Source organism: Benincasa hispida, chromosome 9, assembly GCF_027475165.1.
Source record: "Benincasa hispida cultivar pf3 chromosome 9, pf3_genome.v1.1, whole genome shotgun sequence".
Taxonomy (NCBI): domain Eukaryota; kingdom Viridiplantae; phylum Streptophyta; class Magnoliopsida; order Cucurbitales; family Cucurbitaceae; genus Benincasa; species Benincasa hispida.
Window position 1 is genome coordinate 86,056,906 of NC_143486.1, and position 19,821 is coordinate 86,076,726.

General features: G+C 31.3%; 1 protein-coding gene across 1 annotated transcript; it reads left to right on the top strand.

Annotated features, from left to right (window-relative positions):
• Positions 1-8,810: 8,810 nt before the first annotated feature.
• On the top strand, positions 8,811-15,074 carry LOC120086526 (ubiquitin carboxyl-terminal hydrolase 18-like). The gene is made up of 11 exons (XM_039043226.2): positions 8,811-9,497; positions 10,540-10,744; positions 10,858-10,946; positions 11,057-11,142; positions 11,244-11,406; positions 11,535-11,658; positions 11,927-12,084; positions 12,597-12,681; positions 13,004-13,216; positions 13,719-13,780; positions 13,865-15,074. The coding sequence occupies exons 1-11, from the start codon at positions 9,205-9,207 to the stop codon at positions 14,604-14,606; spliced, it is 2,220 nt and encodes a 739-aa protein (XP_038899154.1). The 5' UTR covers positions 8,811-9,204; the 3' UTR covers positions 14,607-15,074.
• Positions 15,075-19,821: the final 4,747 nt, after the last annotated feature.

A 19,821-nucleotide genomic window follows, 5' to 3' on the forward strand; every position in this document is an offset into this window, starting at 1 on the left:
TCCTTGTCAAGCTTAGTAGATGTGCTCATAGGAGTTTTTGCAATTTTACCTTCATTGAATTTGAATCTTTTGAGCAAATCCCTCGTGTATTTTTCTTGACTTATGAAAATACCATCATTGAGTTGTTTGATTTGGAGTCCAAGGAAGAAGCTAAGTTCTCCCATCATACTCATCTCAAATTCACTATGCATACACTTAAAAAATTCTTCACACAAAGATGGATTAGTAGAACCAAAAATGATATCATCCACATATATTAGTACTAAATGCATATCATTTTCTTTAGTCTTAATAAAAATAATAGTATCAATTTTACCCATTTTAAATCCATTCTCAAGCAAGAAATTACTAAGTCTATTATACCAAGCTCTTGAAGCTTGTTTTAAGTCATAAAGAGCCATTTTCAACTCATAGACATGATTAGGAAAATCAAAACTTTCAAACCCCGGAGGTTGTTCTACATAAACTTTCTCTATGATATAACTATTTAAAAATGCACTTTTCACATCCATTTGATACAAAATGAAATTCTTATAAGAAGCAAAAGCAAACGATATTCTAATAGCTTCTAATCTAGCAACGAGTGCAAAAATTTATCATAATCTATTCCTTCCTCTTGATAATAACCTTGAGCTACAAGTCTAGCTTTATTTCTAATGATATTTCTATTTTCATCTATTTTATTTCTAAAGACCCATTTAGTTCCAATTATAGAAGCATTAGAGGACCTAGGGACTAACTCTCAAACTTTATTCCTTTCAAATTGATTTAATTCTTCTTGCGTAGCTAAAATCCAAAATTCATCATTTTCGGCATATTTAAAACTTTTTGGTTCAATTTGAGAAATAAAAGCAAGATTATTAAACATATTAAGAGAGGAACGAGTTTTCACACCTTGTTTGGGATCACCAAGAATTAATTTTTTGGGATGGAAAGGAGCATACCTCCACTCTTTAAGCATAGATGAAGAACCAACTTCGTTCTTTTCGATTAAGCTCACCTCTTGCTTACTTGAAACAATTTTCTTGCCTTTGTCATTAACAAGTAAATCTCCAAAATTTCCTTCTAAAACATCACTATAAATAGGCTAATTAGAAATAACATTGCAAGATTAATCAAATACTACATGCATAGATTCCTCAATTACTAAAGTTCTTTTATTGAAAACTCTATAAGCTTTACGAGTAGAGGAATAGCCAAGGAAAATACCAACATCCGTCTTAGAATTAAAATTTCCAAGTTTTTCTTTGTTATTCAAAATAAAACATTTGCAACAAAATTTTTTGAAATACCCAATATTTAGAATTTTGTTATGCCAAAGTTCATAAGGAGTTTTATCCAAAGAAGGTCTAATTAAAACATAACAAGCGGTGTTAACGGCTTCCGCCCAAAAGTATGTAGGTAAACCATACTCATGCAACATTGATCTAGCAAATTCTTGCAAAGTACGATTTTTCCTTTGAACTACACCGTTTTGTTGAGGAGTTATTGGAGCGGATAAATTATGAGAAAAACCATTTTCTTCACAAAAAGTTTAAAAAACATTGCTATCAAATTCTCCTTCATGATCACTCATAATTTTAGAAATAAAAAAAAAAAACCTTTTTCAATTTGAACTCTTTTTGCAAAACTAGAAAAAATTTTCAAAGCATCATCCTTTAGCATCAAAACCCAAGTAAAACTTAAAAAATCATCAAATATCACAAAGACATAATAGTTCCCTCCAAAACTAGCAATTCAAGAAGGGCCAAGTAAGTCCATGTGTAATAGTTGAAGGGGTCTAGTTGTAAAGATTACTTTTTTAGATTTGAAAGAGGACTTAGTTTGCTTACCCACTAGACAAACATCACAAACTTTGTCCTTTTCAAATTTAAATTTGGAAAGACCTCTAACCAAAGAATTCTTGGAAATATTTGAAATTAAGTGCATGCTAGCATGTCCTTGTCTTCTATGCCATAACCAAGAATCATTATGTAGAGCCGATAAACATTTATCATTAATAGGACAATCATTCAAATCAATAGTATAAACATTTTCATCTCTATTTCCAACAAATATAACTTTTCTATCACTAGCATTTTCAATGATGCAATTCTTTTTATCAAACACAACTCTAAAGCCTTTATCATGCTTCAAACCATCAACCAAAGTACAATTTCAATTAAAATAGAAGATTCATTACCTATACTATCTTTACCAATTATTTTACCTTTCTTGTTGTCACCAAAGATTACAAGACCTCCATCCTTTTTAGAGAGAGAGACAAACTTAGATGGGTCTCCCGTCATGTGCCTCGAGCAACCACTATCCAAGTACCACTTGTTTTTCTTAGAGGCTTTCAAACAAACCTACAAACACAAATGTTCAGATTTGATTCTTTGGTACCCACACTTGTTTGGGTCCTAGATGGCTAGCATTGACAAACTTGGGAATCCATTTCATTTTTGCATAGACATTTAAGGCATTGGATTTAGACAAGTAATAAGAATAAGTTGTATATCCAAACTTGTCACATGAGAAACAAACAACATTATGTAAAGATTTATCTCTTACAACAAATTTATGCACTCTACTTTTCTTGGAAAAATTATTCCTGGGAACATTGTAAAACTTTTCCCTTTGAGAAAAATTTCTTCTTGGAGAAGTAGTATGAGCATATTTCAATTTAAAACACTTAGGTCTAATATGGCCTTCAACACCACAATAATGACATATAGACACAAAGTTAGATTTAACATGCTTAGACACAACCTTAGGCATATTAAGCTTAGGCATATTATGAGATGCTTTAACAAAGATAGTTTTAGAACTTGAAGGAGTAAAACATTCATCAATATAGCCTAAACCTCTTTTATCACCAAAAGACTTGCTTACTTCAATTATCTTGTCTAATCTTTGAGCACCTATTGTCAACATTTTAATAGATTCTTTAGCCTTATCAATTTCTTGCAAAGCACTAAATTCCTTTTCTTTGAGTAATTTAATCAAATTATCTTTTTCACAACTATTATGCTCTAGAAATTTAACTTTGTCAAGCAAGGCATTTTTCTCATCGCAATAAAAAACATGCTTGTCACAAGAGATATTCATTTCATCAATATGCATAGCATCATGCTTATTCTCTTTTAAGCAAGCAATTTCTTCAAGTAAAGACTTATTTTTACTATATAAAACATTGTATTTCTTTTTAAGCACAACATGCTTAGAACTAAGTTTTTCTAAATCATTTTGCATATTTTCAAAAGCTTCGAACAATTCATTATAAGAAAGAGGTTCTGGAGTTACCTCATCATTTTGTTCATCATCTTTGTCACTATGAGCCGTGAAGCAAAAATTGGCCACTTCTTCATTATCACTCCCACTTTCGCTTTCATTTCTATCATCTCAAGTAGCTTTCATTGCTTTCTTCTTGGATTTCTTGGATTATTTGAGAAAAGGACAATCGGTTCTAATATGACCCCGCTTCTTGCATTCATAGCATATTATCTCATCCTTTTTGCTCTTTTCACCTTTTGACTCTTTTTGGTTGGAGAGATGCTTATTGAATTGCTCATTTCTCTTGATGAAGTTCTTATACTTACGTGAAAGATAGGCAACATCATCTTCATCAAGGTCATTTTTATCTTGGGAGTCAACTTCTAAAGAGATGGTCTTTAAAGTTGTACTATTTTCTTTCTTTTTCTTCTCATCCTACATGTTTTTCTTGATCTTTATCTCATGCGTCAACAATGAGCCCATGAGTTCATCAATGAAGAGAGATTTGAGATCCTTTGCCTCTTGAATGGCGGTAACTTTAGGCTCCCATTGTTTAGGCAAAGACCACAATAGCTTCTTTATCTTCTCAAGATTTGAGTACTTTTTCCCAAGTCCTTCTAAAGCATTGACAATGTTAGTAAATCTAATAAATATATCGGAAATATCTTCATTTTCATCAATTTTAAACATTTCATATTGATGAACTAACATGCCAATCTTTGTTTCTCTTACTTGACTAGTTCCTTCATGAGTAATTTCTAATTTATCCCATATCTCTTTAGCGGTTTTGCAAATAGATACTCTATTATACTCAACTTCATTCAAAGCACAAAATAAGTATTTAATAGCTTTGGCATTTAAAGAGCATGCTTTCTTTTCATTTATTGACTATTCTTCCTTAGGTTTTATAGTGCTAACACCATTAACATCTTTTGTTGGAATTTTAAAACCTTATTCAACAATATCTCATAAATCATAATCAATAGAAAGCAAGAAAAATCTCATTCTATTTTTCCAATAACTATAATTAGTACCATTAAAGAAATGAGGCTTTGTAATAGATTGATTATCGGTAAAAGGGATAAAACCTAAAGTTGCCATAGCTAAAAAACAATTAAGTTTATCAAGAAATAAATATTTCAAGAAGAGCAACCCACTCTGATACCAATTGTTGGATCGATATGGCAACCCTAGATGAGGTGAATAGAGTTTAATTAATTTTTTTTTAAAAAAATTAACCCAATTAAACTAACTAATACGCTTTTGATAAATAATAAAAAAATTTTAATTTATGCAACAAATAAGATGACAAAAAATGCGATAATTTAATTATATCAAATTTTAGCAAATAAATAATAACAAACTAAAACATACAATAAATTGCTTAAATTAATTGCAAAAATAAAAAGGAAAGAGTTAGAGAAGAAGACACCATAATTTTTATAGTGGTTCGGTCAAACTTGACCTACTCGACTCCCCAAGCGCCTCTTGGGAATTTGAATAAAATCTTTATGACTCTGATTAGAGCCCAACCATTACACCACCACTCCTTTTACGGGTTCAAGAGCAAACCCGATCCTTTCCACGGTTTACAATCAAACAGTTAAAAATGTTGAAATTTTTGAAGAACACAATAAACTCTCACGAGTGGATTTACAAGTTTAAATACTCAACAAGTTTATCCTCACAATATAATAACACACTCTCTCTCAAGAATAAGATGAAAAAAAAAATTGGGAACTTAGAGAGAACAACAATGGAACTTTTGAGTTTTGGAGGATTATGAAATGTAAAATTTGTTAGTTTAAAATTTGGAGAGGAAGATGGTTTATATAGAGATGAAAATTTTTTTAGAAATCACAATTAATTTGGACAATTGGATTTTGGGAAAGAAAAACCAATGGTGGAGATTTTAAACTAAACTAGTTAGATACAAACAAAATATAATATTAAATTCATTTTTTTAAAATTCATTTTATTTTTAAAATTAATCCAAAAAATAAAAAAAAAACATATCATGTGTAAAAAAGTAGCCGTTAGACACAAACATAAAATAATATTAAATTTATTTTCTTTTTAAATTCATTCCTTTTAAAGTCAACCCAAAAATAAAAAACATACAATGTGTAAAAAAACTAGCCGTTAAGACAGAAACATAAAATAATATTAAATTTATTTTCCTTTTAAATTTCTTTTAAATTTCAATTTTTTTTATTTTATTTTAAATCAATCCAAAAATCAAAAGTCCATCATATGCCAATATCTTAATATCTACCATTCAACCAATATGCTGCTACATGTCTACATGCAAATGGTCTGGTTATGCTATGTCATCCACCACGGTATTTTCTCTATAGACTTGTTTCGGTCATATTGTCTTCGTTTTAGCTCCGATTTGAGTGATTCAAGAGGTGTTGGAGTCGTTGTTCCGAGTTCTACGTTATGGACATATTAAAACACTAAGATTTTTAATAATTAAAAATTGAATTTGTTATCATTAAAATATTGATTAATTAATTAATTAAAATTAATTAATTTGAGATTAAAGGTAAAAAAACCAACCAGAAAATGTTATGGAAAGAAGGAAGAAATTAATTTCATGATTCCATAAATTCACTTTTTCAATGTCCAATAATTTACCCACAAGGTTGGGAAAGTATAACCTTGGAATACCAGAAACCTCCTAACTCCTAAGACTTGACAATGACTCAATTCTCATACATCACAAACCAATCACATTCAAACACGTGGACGGACTTTTATTTATTACTCTCTGTAAAAAGGGGGAAAAAATGGACTTTCGTGACTCAATGCTGAACCAATTAATGCAAAATTTTCGTTTCATTATTAGTGATAAATTGATATTAAAATCAGCGTGGATGAAAACTTAGGGACGTACATTAAAAAGATGAAAGCGATGATTTTGAGAAATCAAATAAAATTACGTTTATGTGTTTGATGTTTTTATATATTCTTTTTTAATGTTTTTTCCCCTAAAATGGTTTTACATTTTTAATATTAACTTCTTTAATTAAATATTCACTTTCAAATATTAACGTCATTATCTATTCATCAATTTTAAAATAATTATGAAGTAAAAATTTTAATTTGATTTTAATAGTGATAAAAATAATGAAACTTAATTAATTATTTTAAATTTATTAACATACATTAACATTGAAAGCAAAAAGTGAATATTTAGTGAAATTTGAGGTTAAAAATGTAAATCTTGAAATTCGAAGACTAAATTCAAACAATATTCAAATGTCAAGAATAAAATGATAATATTTTGGGACTAAATTGAGACCAAACTTAAAACTTAAATACTAAATATGTAATATTTTGAAACCTAAATACTAAATAGAAATTAGACTCCATACCTATAGACTAAATTGCAACATTTTGAAACATAGAGATTAAATTGAAATCAAACTCAAAATTTAAAGTTAAGACAATAGAAATTAACTTAAAATGATAGACACTATGAGACGAGCATCTAAAATGTATGTTAGCCTTTTTGTAATTGAAATTTCTAAGACTTATTTATTTCATATTTTAATAACAATGGTACCTTTTCCGTAGTACATTTTTTTAATCCTCTTTTTAATGGGGTGAAAATTAACCCAAATATAAATCGAGGGAGATGAACCTCAACCAAAAATAAAAATAAATGGTTGTTATCGTGGATTCCAAAAAAAGCTCGATTTAGTTCTAACCATTGTTAAGAATTTCCTTTGGAATCTCGAAATTTCGATTTTCCTCAAGTTTTTCGAAATTTAGAATTTTCGATATTTTCATCGAAAATATGAAATTTTTAGGATTTTCCCTAAAATTATTTTAAAATTATTGTTTTTCTTAGCAACTAGCTATGCTAGCTCATGAGAAAATGCAAGACTTTTTTTTTTTTTTTTTCTTTAACTATACAATATCTTTATCTTAAAAAAACCATACATTTTCATTCAAATAATTTCCATTGAATTTTCATCATTTCATCTTAAAATTGAATTATTAATGTGAGTTATCTAATATTCATCTCATTCTCTCTCAAACTCTATCTATTTTTAGAATTTGTTCTTCTTTATTTTTCATTAGGTCTTATCATGTTTAATGTTGTGATTCTTCTATTTTTATTATGTTAAGGTTAGTTTAATGCTATGTTTTTTTAATTTTTGTATCACTTCATTATATAACAAGCAATTTACAATTATTTGGTATGCGAGTATTTCATGTCCTTTAATTTTAAAATTATTTTATAATTATTTTTATTTTTTAAATTTATGTCATTGCATCAATATTTACACGTATGTTTTACAATATACATGTCTTACTTTATATAAATGACAAGTGGTCAATTACAGGCAAATTCAACCACAATCAAAATTTCATTAACTAATTATAATAATTTCTATCAATTTTCATAAAGTTTTCCTATATTTATCATATTTCCATAAAATCAGGTTCTCAATGATTCTAACCTTGTACACACTCAATGGGAACAACACTACACAACAGATGACAAAAAAAAAAGGAACAATACCTTTTTTATCCTAAGTTTTGGCTCTAGTTTCCATTTGGTCCATATGTTTTAAGTTTTGAGTTTTGTTTCAACTTGGTAATTGGATTTCAAGATTTTACATTTTTAACCTCAAATTTTCATTAAATACTCACTTTCAACCATTGATATCGATTTCTATTAATTAATTGAAAAAAATTATGCAATAAAATTTTAACGTTAATTTTAAAAATAGTAAAGATAGTGAAACTTAATTAATTATAATTATTATAATGATTTTTAATTTATTAATATAAATTAATTCTGAAGACAGAAAGTGAATATTGGAACAAAACTCAAAACTTAACTAATTAGGGACTAAAACCTAGGGATCAAAACTTAGTTTTGTTTCATTTTAAAACATGGGAACTAAATAGAAACTAAATCCAAAATTTAGGGAAATTAATGCCACGTGAGAACTCTAAAAACCTTAAAATAAAATTAGACAAAATTGAAAACTCACATAAATTCGTTAAATGCAAAACAACTTTTTGAAAGCTACTTTTTTTAATTCTAAAATTTTGCGTTGGCTTTTTAAACCAAAAGTAGATAACAAATGGTAAATATTAAAAATAAGAGCCATACACTTTTTTCTAATTAAAATTTAGGTTAAATTATGAGTTTAATCCATAAATTTTTAAATTTGTATTATTTGGTGACATATGATCTAAACCTTTAATTTTGAAAAGATAAAATTATAAATTTAATTCTTAAAATTTAGAGGTTAATAAGATTTGTATAAATAGTCGAAACTATTTACGAGATTTTATGAAACTAAACTAAATTCTAACTATTTTTTCGACATTTAAGAACTAATGGGATACATTAAATAAATCTGAATCTTGAAATGTTAAGAAACCAAAAAAAAAATAGGGCTCTACCAATATTCAATTTTGAAAAATAATTATTAGAAACCTTAGGCGGAAAGGAGTGAGGAAAAAGTAATTGAGTGAAAAGGAAATATAGAAACTTCTACATAATAAATAATAATAAAATATTGGTGATTATTATTATTTATTTTTCCAAAAATATTGTAAAATTAACCCTAAAATCCAGTCGGAAAAGAGAGTTGTGAAGAAAATAAAAGGTTGTCCCCATCGGGAAATCGCAGTTTCATCGAATTACCGATAGAGAGAGAGAGAAGAAGTAGGACAGAAACAGCCGCCTAATTTGTACGCACTCACCGTCTCGCCTTTGAGGATTCGACGATTTCATCTTTGAAACAGCCCTAATAATTTCGTCTTCCTTCTTTCTTTTTCTCCATGATCTTAATTGTTTATTGATTTTCTCTCATTGGGTTTTACTTAATTTGAAAGCCTTCAGTTGTGTTGCTAAATTCATCCATGAAAAGCCATAGGATTGCCGACCAATTTTGGATCAACGGTGGGGCTGCTTAGATGCACGTCTCTGGAGTAACCTTGGATCTCAATTGGTTCTTGCAATTGATTTTGTCTCTCTTTTTTGTTATCTTTGGATTGCTGTATTTGGTGAAGAATACGGCCTCTAAATACTTTGAGGTCGACGCCAATTTTGAGGCTTCCAGTGGAGGAGCAACGGCGGGAAGAGGCGACGGCACCGACTGTAACTCAATGTCCGGCGGCGGCGGCGCTTCCATGGCCGATGCTGTATGTGTCGTCTGTGGTAAGTTGGGCTCGAAGAAGTGTTCGCGGTGTAAGGCCGTTCGATACTGGTAAGTGGTAATCTTTTCCAGTTTCCAAATTTAAATCATTTGCATTGCCTATTCCTGTCGAGTTAATAATTTACCTTTTATTATCTGTTTTTTTTTATTTGTCTTAATAGTAGGCAGATTACGAAACAGCAACCCTTTTTCGGCAATAATTGTTACTTGATCGACTTTTTTCCCCCTTTTTCTTAGTTTGATTTTTCTCCTCTTTATATGGTACCAAACAATACAAGTGGTCTGTTCATATTATGGATATATTTATTTATTGAACTTTTCAATATTATAATAATTTATAGTTCGGTTGCTTGTTTTCAAACCATCTGTGTAATTAAAGGGCTTGAACTGACTTTAAATGTTTGATTACATGTAGCAATTTGATCACCCATGATCATCTTTTGTAGTATTAAATTACCGCAGATAAGTTCAAGCTGGCTTCAAGAGTATGACTTCTGTGTCTGGAGTGTGAATTATGGTCTATTTTTATGGGTTTTTTTTTTTTTTTCACATAGTTTATTAATCGATCTGCTCTGGCGCATTGGCCACGAGATTTGAAGAAGTAATTCAGTATTTTGGATTCATCGAAATCTTTATTATAAGGTGCTCCTTTTCCCCTTTGCAGCGGGTTATGAAGCTTGTGATGGAAGTGTTCGAAAACTGAAATTATAGGGATTTTCTTTTCTTAGTTTTGTTCTGTGCTGATATCTGTTCCAGCTATTTATAGGTATTGGTTATGCTCTGAAGTTAAACAAGAGAGACTTTGTTTATGATGATTTAGTTGTCTACAAGTAACTAATAGTGTGGTGTGGCTACAAGGACGGAGTGTCTTTTATTTTAATTTGTTGACTAATAAACAATTGCATTATCTGCTTGACATTGTTGATTTTTAGTAACCAAAAGTATTGTCTTGCTTTTATACGTGAAGATTGAAGCTTTCTTAAAAAGGCATTTGTTTGTTTTATGCTTCAACTGCTTCTGTATTTGTTATTCTCATTTTCTTGTAGATTTTATATTTATTTTGATGTTTTTCTTTGAATCGTTTACTGTTTAGTTCACCAACATGTCAAGAAATTCATTGGAAAGCTGGCCACAAGACAAAGTGCAAGGATTTTCAAACACGTAGGAATACAGATGATTGTGAAACTGCAAATACCCACAGGGATTCCAAAACTTCTACTATAGGGAGCAAAAATTTTTCTGCAATTTCATTGGTACCTTCTCATAGGGCCTCTAAGCCTATCAAACAACCAAAAGATGTATGTTATCTTTGTTCTTTTCCTAGATTGATAATTTTTTCCCCTCTTTGAGCAATATTGTTATTGGTGTTACACATTCTAATAAAGTTCATCTCTGTGTCTGGATGAATTAGATTCTTTTTCCCTATGATGAATTTCTGGACCTCTTTTACTGGGATAAGCATCAGTTTCATCCTTGTGGACTCTTAAATTGTGGCAATAGGTCGGTATTGACTTATTTCTAACCATTCATGAATCACTTGGAATTAAATTCTGACGTGTCCTCTTGTAGTCATAGAAGAGGGAAAGCCTAACTCTTCCTATTTCTTGCAGTTGCTTTGCCAATGTGGTTCTACAGTGTCTGTCCTTCACAAGACCACTTTTTGCCTTCCTTTTGGAGAAAGGACACAGAAATGAATGTAAATACCCTTTGAACTTTTTCCTTTTCTATCTCCTCCTTCCATATTTGGGCCTTGGTCCTTCCTTATTTCCCCATAATTTAACATCCTCTTTTATTCAGGTGTACATGATGATTGGTGTTTCTTTTGTGAATTTCAAACACATGTTGAAAGAGCTTGTCGAAGTGCTCAACCCTTTTCGCCCAATAATATTATCCTGCGGTTGCCTAATATTGGTGGAAATCTTGGTTATGGAAGGCAGGAAGATGCCCATGAGTTTATGAGGTATCTGTCTTGCTTTTGTTTTTGTAATTTGATATCTTATCTTGCTGACCATGTTGGGAAAACATCAACTCTTCTTCCTATGACTGGTTATTTGTTCATTTATCTAATGACTTACTTCTGTTTTACAGATTTGCTATTGATAGAATGCAACTTGCGTGCCTTGATGAGTTCGGTGGAGAAAAAGCTGTTCGTCCTCATTCCCGAGAGACGACCATTATACAGCATATTTTTGGTGGCCAACTTCAGTCCCAAGTAATGCATTTAAACAGCCCTTCCCATTCTAAGATCACTTTGAACCTTTTTTTTCCCTTCCCTTTTCTTATTTGCTGCATTTTTGAAGTAGAATCAATTAATCTTTTAAATGAAGCCATGTTTAGAATTGTAATATGACAAATGTTGAGATATTGCGAGAAGTTTCATGTTATGCATTTCTTTCTTTTTAGTGTTTATATCTTAAGAATTCAATTTTTCTTGTGTTTATTGTCACTGACTGATGAGGTTTTGGATCTTGATACTTCAGGTGATATGTACGAATTGCAACAATGTCTCCAACCAGCATGAAAATATGATGGATTTGACTGTTGAAATTCATGGGGATGCTGCATCATTGGAGGAGTGCCTTGATCAATTCACGAAAATAGAGTGGCTGCATGGTGATAATATGTACAAATGTGATGGGTGTGTGACTGCTCTCTCTCACTCTCTCTCACATTTTTGCATTAAAGTGCCTGCTGCTCATTTTTTGCTAGGTTCAACTTGCCTTCCAATTCATTTAGAATGTTTTAGAATTAAAAATGCCTTCATTTGGAAGGTGGCTCTGTAACTTTGATTGTTCCCAGCTGTTATCTAGGAGGTATTTGATGACTTGTGTAGGGTGACTTACTGCTTATACCTGACAAAACTATTTCTCTGAGTGTGATGGCTGCTTTTTTTATAGGCTTTTTTCCTGGTTTCCGGTTTTCAGTATGATGTTTGTATTTTGAGTTGGATCTTAATCTAATATACGCATCTAGCTCTTGAGGGTGAAGGAAGAAAGACATCATGTTTATTTTGTAGTTATGTGATAACGAGCAATATTTTAGGTCATAGAGGAGAACCTAGACTGAATTTTGTTATCAGATCATATATTTCATCATTATTTCTTTTGTCATCCATACTCTTATGTGATATGTATACTTTGGTGTTTGTAGGTGCAATGACTATGTCAAGGCATCAAAACGTCTTACGATTAGACAGGCTCCTAATATTCTTACAATTGCCTTAAAGAGATTTCAGGTTGGATCCCTTCTTTCATGTCTGCTTTGGTGATTTATCCAATATACGTTTATATTACTACCTATTAATAGCAAAAGCACCACAAATGCAATTTATGGAACATGGTTTGCCTGCCCTGGTTTTTGTATTTTTCAACCCTTCATATACGACTTATCTTGATAAGGAAAATGTAGTGTAACAACTACACACCGTGGTTGATAGCTAATCTACAAAATAGGTGAAGAAGTTTGGAACCATCATTAATTTTAAATAAGGAATAAAGATAGTTTTGTGTTTTCTTTTTTTCCCTTCCCTTAAAGTTTCTGTTGGAAAACTTCTGCAGAGTGGAAGATTTGGGAAGCTCAACAAGAAAGTAACATTTCCTGAGACTTTAGACCTTAGTCCTTATATGAGTGAAGCCAGAGATCGTTCAGACGTGTACAGGCTTTATGCAGTAGTTGTTCACGTCGATATGCTGAATGCTTCATTTTTTGGTCACTATATCTGCTACATTAAGGACTTCTGTGGAAATTGGTACAGGATTGACGATTGTAAGGTTGGTCCCTTTCTCTCCTTTCACTCACATAGACTGACAGACACTAAATTCTTGTTTGCACTGCACAAATATTCATACATACACCTGTATCTAAAATCTGTTGTGTACACAAATGTGCAACATTTCTAGAATATATTGTCATGTGCGTATTATGATTGTTCATACTGTTATTACCAGAACTATATTTAAAATTTGATTACATTGTTGCCAGCATACTGTATGTCTGGCAAACTAGTGGTCTCAGTTCAAAATGCACATACCTTTACTTGAAAGAATTCATGGTTGATGCGTAGACTGTTGGTAAATTATCTGCTCTTGTTTAATTTTTACCAGTTGATGGCCGGCAATTCTGACCTAGATGTGTGAATTCACTAACTCTACGAGCTTTGATATGGTTATTGTTATAATGGTCTAATGCACGGGCTTTGATAGCAGTTCTTTTGTACATCTTACATCCCATTGTAATGTATTTTCACTTGCTTGGCTGCTCTCTTTCGTTCAGGTTTTTAAGGTTGATTTGGAAGAGGTGCTATCTCAGGGAGCGTACATGATTTTGTACTCCAGGTATTTTTTCCTCTTCAGGAGTTGATATAGTATTATTTTACACCCCGAACCTTCTAATCCATTTGCTTTGCTGATTCTTTGCAGGATTCTCCCGCGATCTTCAAGTCTTCAAACTATTGAATCTATGGGGAACAATCAGCTACAGAAAGAGAATGTAGGAGCGGATCTTTGCGCAAATGGACGAGTTGAAAGTGATAAACCAGGACTTGGGGATCGCATTTGTTCGTCGAGTTCTGAGTCAATCGATGGCTGTATGCATTCTGATAATTTTACTGGGCCCCCTGACATTCAACCACAACCCGTGAGATTGTATTCTGAAGATATGGATGGAGATACACTCGAGTTGTCTACATCAAGCGATGTTTCTGTTTGCACTCATAAGGCAGCATTCGGAGTAAATTCGGAAGCTGTAAGGGATGATAATGTCAGGGATGCAGATCTGCGTGATTTTGGAACTAGTTCATCTGTTCCTAAGGATTTTGGAAAGGATTGTCCTTTATTGTTGAATTACGATCCTTTGGTAACAATTCCACTAGATACAAGAACAGCAAGTTCAAATGGTCATTCTCATTCAGCTGTTCCAATGGAGGTTTCTTACTGTGGTGAGGACGTTTCGGTGAACAATCTCAGAACTGCAAGAGACGATTCAGAAGATACAGATATGATTAGTTGTGAGACGAGTTCTCTTGCACACGACGATGTCAATGTACGTGTCAATGGACACATACATGGAGCTGAAACTGTTCCTCTCTTGGACCACACCAGTACACAACTGTCTGCAAATAATCAAAATAACTATTCAATTCAACCAGACATCTGCTGCTGAAACCCACAAGATGAATTCGGGATTGCTCTGTCTTGGCTATAAGTTTGAAGATGGAAGCGGAACGAACCAAGTGGAGTTGATGAGTGATGTTTAGTTGTAAAGATTGTCTCGCCGCCACTCGCGCTTATTCATAGATCGACCAGTCATCCTTAAGAGGAGGTTTAAGCTGGTAATTCCTTTTTTTAAAAAGAAAAAAAAATCTGAGGTTTCAGTATTAGCAGAGATCTCGGTGTTGATTACAACTTGTGAAAGTCCGTAAACATATCAAAAGTATTGGTTCCCAGTGTTATTTATGGTAGGGGGATTAGGCTGTTTACAGATTTTATTTGAATAACTTGTTTTAGAGTTCAATAGAGATTAGGTTCTTAGTTTCTTCTAACAGAAATTAAAACTCATTTCTAAATGTTGACCTTTGAGTGTTCCTCATGCATTCATTATAAATTCTAAATCAGAATGAGCTTCTCTTTTTGTCCTTGTGTTAGCCTAGCTGTGTTACATTTATTTCGATCTTTGATTTGTTGAATAAAATAATTGTTGTAAATTTGAAGAGCGCAACAACGTACAACGAGAATATGGATATGGAGAAAATATAATATAATAATAATATCTAATAAAATAAATAAAACATGATATATAAATAAATAAAATAAAATAAAATAAAATAATAAAATATAAAATAAGGAATTTCCCTAAAATCTTCACTTTCTCCAATTTTCATGGATGTTGTCCAATGTCTTCGATGAACAAGCTTTGATGTTGTTCATCGCAGATAAAACTTATATCTCCATTTAATCATCAACATATATAAATATAATAAAAAATCCTGATTGTGATTTCTTTAAGAAAACACATGGACATATTGGATGATTTTGATATCATTCTTTCAACAAATATCCACTCGGGTGGCTATACACATTCATCTTGATTGTTTCGATCCATATACCGATCTCTATAACTTTATTGAATACAATTCAAAGGAATTTGATTTATATGTTTCAGGTACTTTAAATCCTGGGATTCTCATCCATAAGATGAAGATTTTCATACACAGTCAGACCAATTAAATATCTTAATGTAATTGCATTCACCACTGGAGAATATGTCTCCTCATAATCAATACCAAGTCTTTGTGAAAAACCTTGTGCAATTAGTTTTGCTTTATATCTTGTGACCATAATATTTTTATTTCTTTTCCTCACAAATACTCATTTGTATCCCACAGGTTTGACACATTCTAGTGTTCAGACTGCTCCAAAAATCTAAAGTTTTGTAAGTGAGTTTAATTCTGCATTGATTGCTTCTTTTCGCTGAAGCTAATCTTTTTTATGTCGACATTTCTCAACAAGTTTTAGTTTAGGATCCTCATTTTCAGATATAATATCAAGAGCAATATTAGAAGCAAAAATGTTGTCAATAATTACATGAGTTCGATTCCATCTTTTTACTGTCATGACATAGTTTATTGAAATCTCATTATAATCTTTAGTATTTCCTCACTAGTTACGTCAAAGATTTCTTCATAGATATTTACATCCTCAACCAAGTCTTTTTTACTATTGGTCATTTTTATTTTTCGAGGATTTTTATCTTTGGAACCCATTGGTCTACCATGCTTCTAGCGTGTTCCAGAGTCATTAGTGACAACTTGCTATTGGGATATCATTTTTCGATGGAACATTTGCAGCTAGTATATGTGACTTAGTTATTTTCTTTGCATCTATAAATGAATCTGGTTATTGATTTGCTATATTTTGCAAATGAATTGTCTTCTGAACTTCAAGTTCACATTGAACTGTACGGGGATCTAAATGAGACAATAACGATGCATTCCATGTAATTTCTTTTTCCAACTTCATAATTCCTCCCCTTAATGTTGGAAAATTTGTCTCACTAAAATAACAATAAGCAAATCGTGCAGTAAATACATCACCCATGAGGAGTTCAAGATATTTGATAGTTAATAGGTAATCATATCCAATATATATTCCTAACCTCCTTTGAGGACTCTGTTGGGTTTTATGCCATAAAACTTGTAGATAGTAAACATTATTAATTGACCGTCATCAATAAAGAATTATAGATGTTAATTCAATAAATGTTATTGTTTGTGTTGTTTGTCTATTTTTGTCTTAACAATTTTAAATCCAATAAACTAACATCCAATGCTGCCTTATGAGTCTTGAACTGTATGTGGAGACATACAAGGATCATTGTTCAAGATACAACCTGAAGGGTTTATAGTATATGAATGAGGCTGGGTATCTTATTCTGGTAACACTATGGATACGACTCACTTTGTATTTGATACAAACGCAATGATCCAACGCGTTCGTGTAGTTGACATACGAGTGAGGGTATCCTATGCAATGAGTTTACATAAGATTGGACCGCGAAATAATAACCATTAGATGTAACACCATTAACTAGTTAGGTTCCTATTTCAATAGAATGACCCAAGCAACTTAGTCTTAATCTTGAGTATATTATGAACTTCTGATCACGAGGGATTATCCTTTGATTTATATGGGTTAGGTTGACCAGTTCACCGACTCAATATGTCAACCATTTTGGGAACAAGAACGAGTGGGGAGCTGGGAATATAATAATATAAGATGGAATTCACTCATTCCTGTCTTAAGGGTAAGTAAATAGCGTTCCCTTAAGTGGTGTCTCTGGGACTTGAATAAAGCGTTCTATCTCACATTGGCTCGAGAGGGGTTTCTGTTTATTGGTTGGACCATAAACAAGTTGTTCATTAGAGGAGCACTGGTACTTAAGGAGTCAGAGGGAACCTAAGGGTAAAATGGTAATTTGACCCAGTTGGAGTTACAAACACTCATGAAGGACTAACTTGCTGTTATTGGTCTATATCCATGGACACAGAAAGATATCTATAGTGAGAATAATGCAGTTGTAGGTCTTTAATGGAGTGTGCCCATAGTTAACGAATATTGATTAACTTGGTTAATGAGTTTAGCCAATTAATCTCATATCGTTGGAGCTTCTAATCTACAGGTCACCAAGTCCTCTTGTTAGCTCACTAGAGGATATTTAGAGGGATGATTTAAATTGTTCAAATTAATTTGAGAAACCATATATTAATGTGAATAATATGTAATTGATTAGGGATATAATCTATAATTCAAATTAAAATTGGAAAGTAATATTTGAATAACATTCAATTAATTAATTCAAGAGAATTAATTAATAGAGAAGTATTGCACATATACATACGATGTTTATGATAATTAAATATATATATACATTAAATTAAATTTAATATATAAATAGTTATTTAATTAATGTGCAAATTAAATTAAGTGTTATTTAATTGTGCTAATTAATTAAATAAGTGTTATTTAATTAATTGGACTAATTAATTAAATAAATGTTAATTAATTAATTAATTGTGGAAACGGAAAATAGGAAAACGATTAGAAAAATGGCTTGGCTTTTCTCTATACAAAGACCTCCCTATGGCTCATTTGGGAGACAAAGATACTGACAATACACAACACACAAGTGTTATTGTGCAAAATTTTTCCTAAGTCATAAAGAGAATCTTCTCTACTCTCCAAAAACTTTTTCTCATCTTCCTCTCCCAATAGTTGGATACCACCTATCCCTCTATTGGAATCCTAGAGAATAACGAGGTTTACTCTCGTGGTAGTGTTCGAGATTGTTTATGAAATCGTTCGTGATCAAGATTGTTGGAGGACCTGTTCGTTGAAACTTAAAGAGGATTGTTTATGAAGCTTGAAAATTTACAAAGGTAAGGATGATTCTAATCTTTTTTCCTAAAGCATGTTATATTACATATTTATATTTTGTTTTAGTATACTAAATTTGTTTATGTAAAAATTGAATTGTGGGATGCAAGGTGTTCACAATACTTCTGCTATGGGATTCGATCCTTTCAATTGGTATCAGAGCCAATTTCTTGTAACCATGTTCTTCGTATTTTTCGAAACAAAATTAGTTTAGAGGTGGGTTTAATATTCTGCAGTTAGAATATTTGAGTGTTTTCAATTTTGGCACGTAGATTACTTCTAATTTGATTAAATTGTAAGGGTCGTTATATTTTTCTGGAAAATTTAATTCTTGCTTCGAGTCTGTAAGTCCGTGTCCATCGAAAGAGCAATGATTACTGAAGAGATTGGGAAGAAACGGAAGTGTTCGGGGCAAGTTTGGAGTCGAAAACAATGTTAAAAACAACATTCTGCTGCTTAGGGTCACGACGCTGCTATCGCAACGTTGCAACGCTGCTCTCATTGTTGCAACACTCTGAGTTTCAACGAAGTGTCGGTGGCACGCACGAGGATGGTTCGGTTGCAGCTATTTTGACCTAATTCACTTTGCATTATTTAATTATAATTAATTAATTAAATTAATATAATAGTTATATTAATTTAATCAATTAATTTTGCATTGGGGGTGCCAAAATAGGTCCAACTTTTGTTGTTTAAATTAAATTATGCATTGGATGGATGTTTAAGTTAATCTTTGAATTCATATCACATATTGTATGTCATATAGATTCAAAAATACCCACCTTATGATAAACATGTACATGCATCATAAATAAATATAAAGGGTTATATTCTATAGATACATGATTAAATTAGCATGCTTATGCATCATTATATAAGTATTATGTTAGTGATGTATGATTAACCTAAGCATGTCCATGCATCATACCATATATTAAAATTGTTATAATAAATAGTGGAATGATGTATATGAATGTTTATTTTTCATGTATGATTGATATAATTGTTATATTTATCAAATGAAAATGAAATTTGCATTGAGCATGACATTACTTAGATAAATATAATTGATGTCTTTAGATACAATTTATAGGTTTTAATAAAGCATTAAAATATAAGTGTTATAGTTTTAATGAGATAGTTTAAAATTCTATAATCAAGAATTGCAAGCAAACATAGGTCCAAATTAATTTTAAATAGTTTAAAGTCAATCAAGCTAGACTTATATATTTTTTTTCTAATGAGTTTAGGAATAGGTTATATTTTTAATATGTTTAAATAAGATTAAAATGAATTTAATTAAAATATTAAATTTATAAAATAATTGTCCATAAAAGACCTTTGTCTAAGGAAGGTTCTGTTTAGGAGGGGGTATTTAAGCTGACGAAAACGGAACATCTCTACCTCGAAACCAACCTAAAAGGTTAATTAGGCAAATATTTTAT

Coding starts and splice junctions, on each gene's coding strand:
- LOC120086526 (XM_039043226.2), top strand. CDS start 9,205: ATGCACGTCTCTGGAGTAACCTTGGATCTCAATTGGTTCTTGCAATTG. Junction 11,143..11,243: donor GAAAGGACACAGAAATGAAT/GTAAATACCCTT, acceptor TCTTTTATTCAG/GTGTACATGATGATTGGTGT. Junction 12,682..13,003: donor TTGCCTTAAAGAGATTTCAG/GTTGGATCCCTT, acceptor AAACTTCTGCAG/AGTGGAAGATTTGGGAAGCT.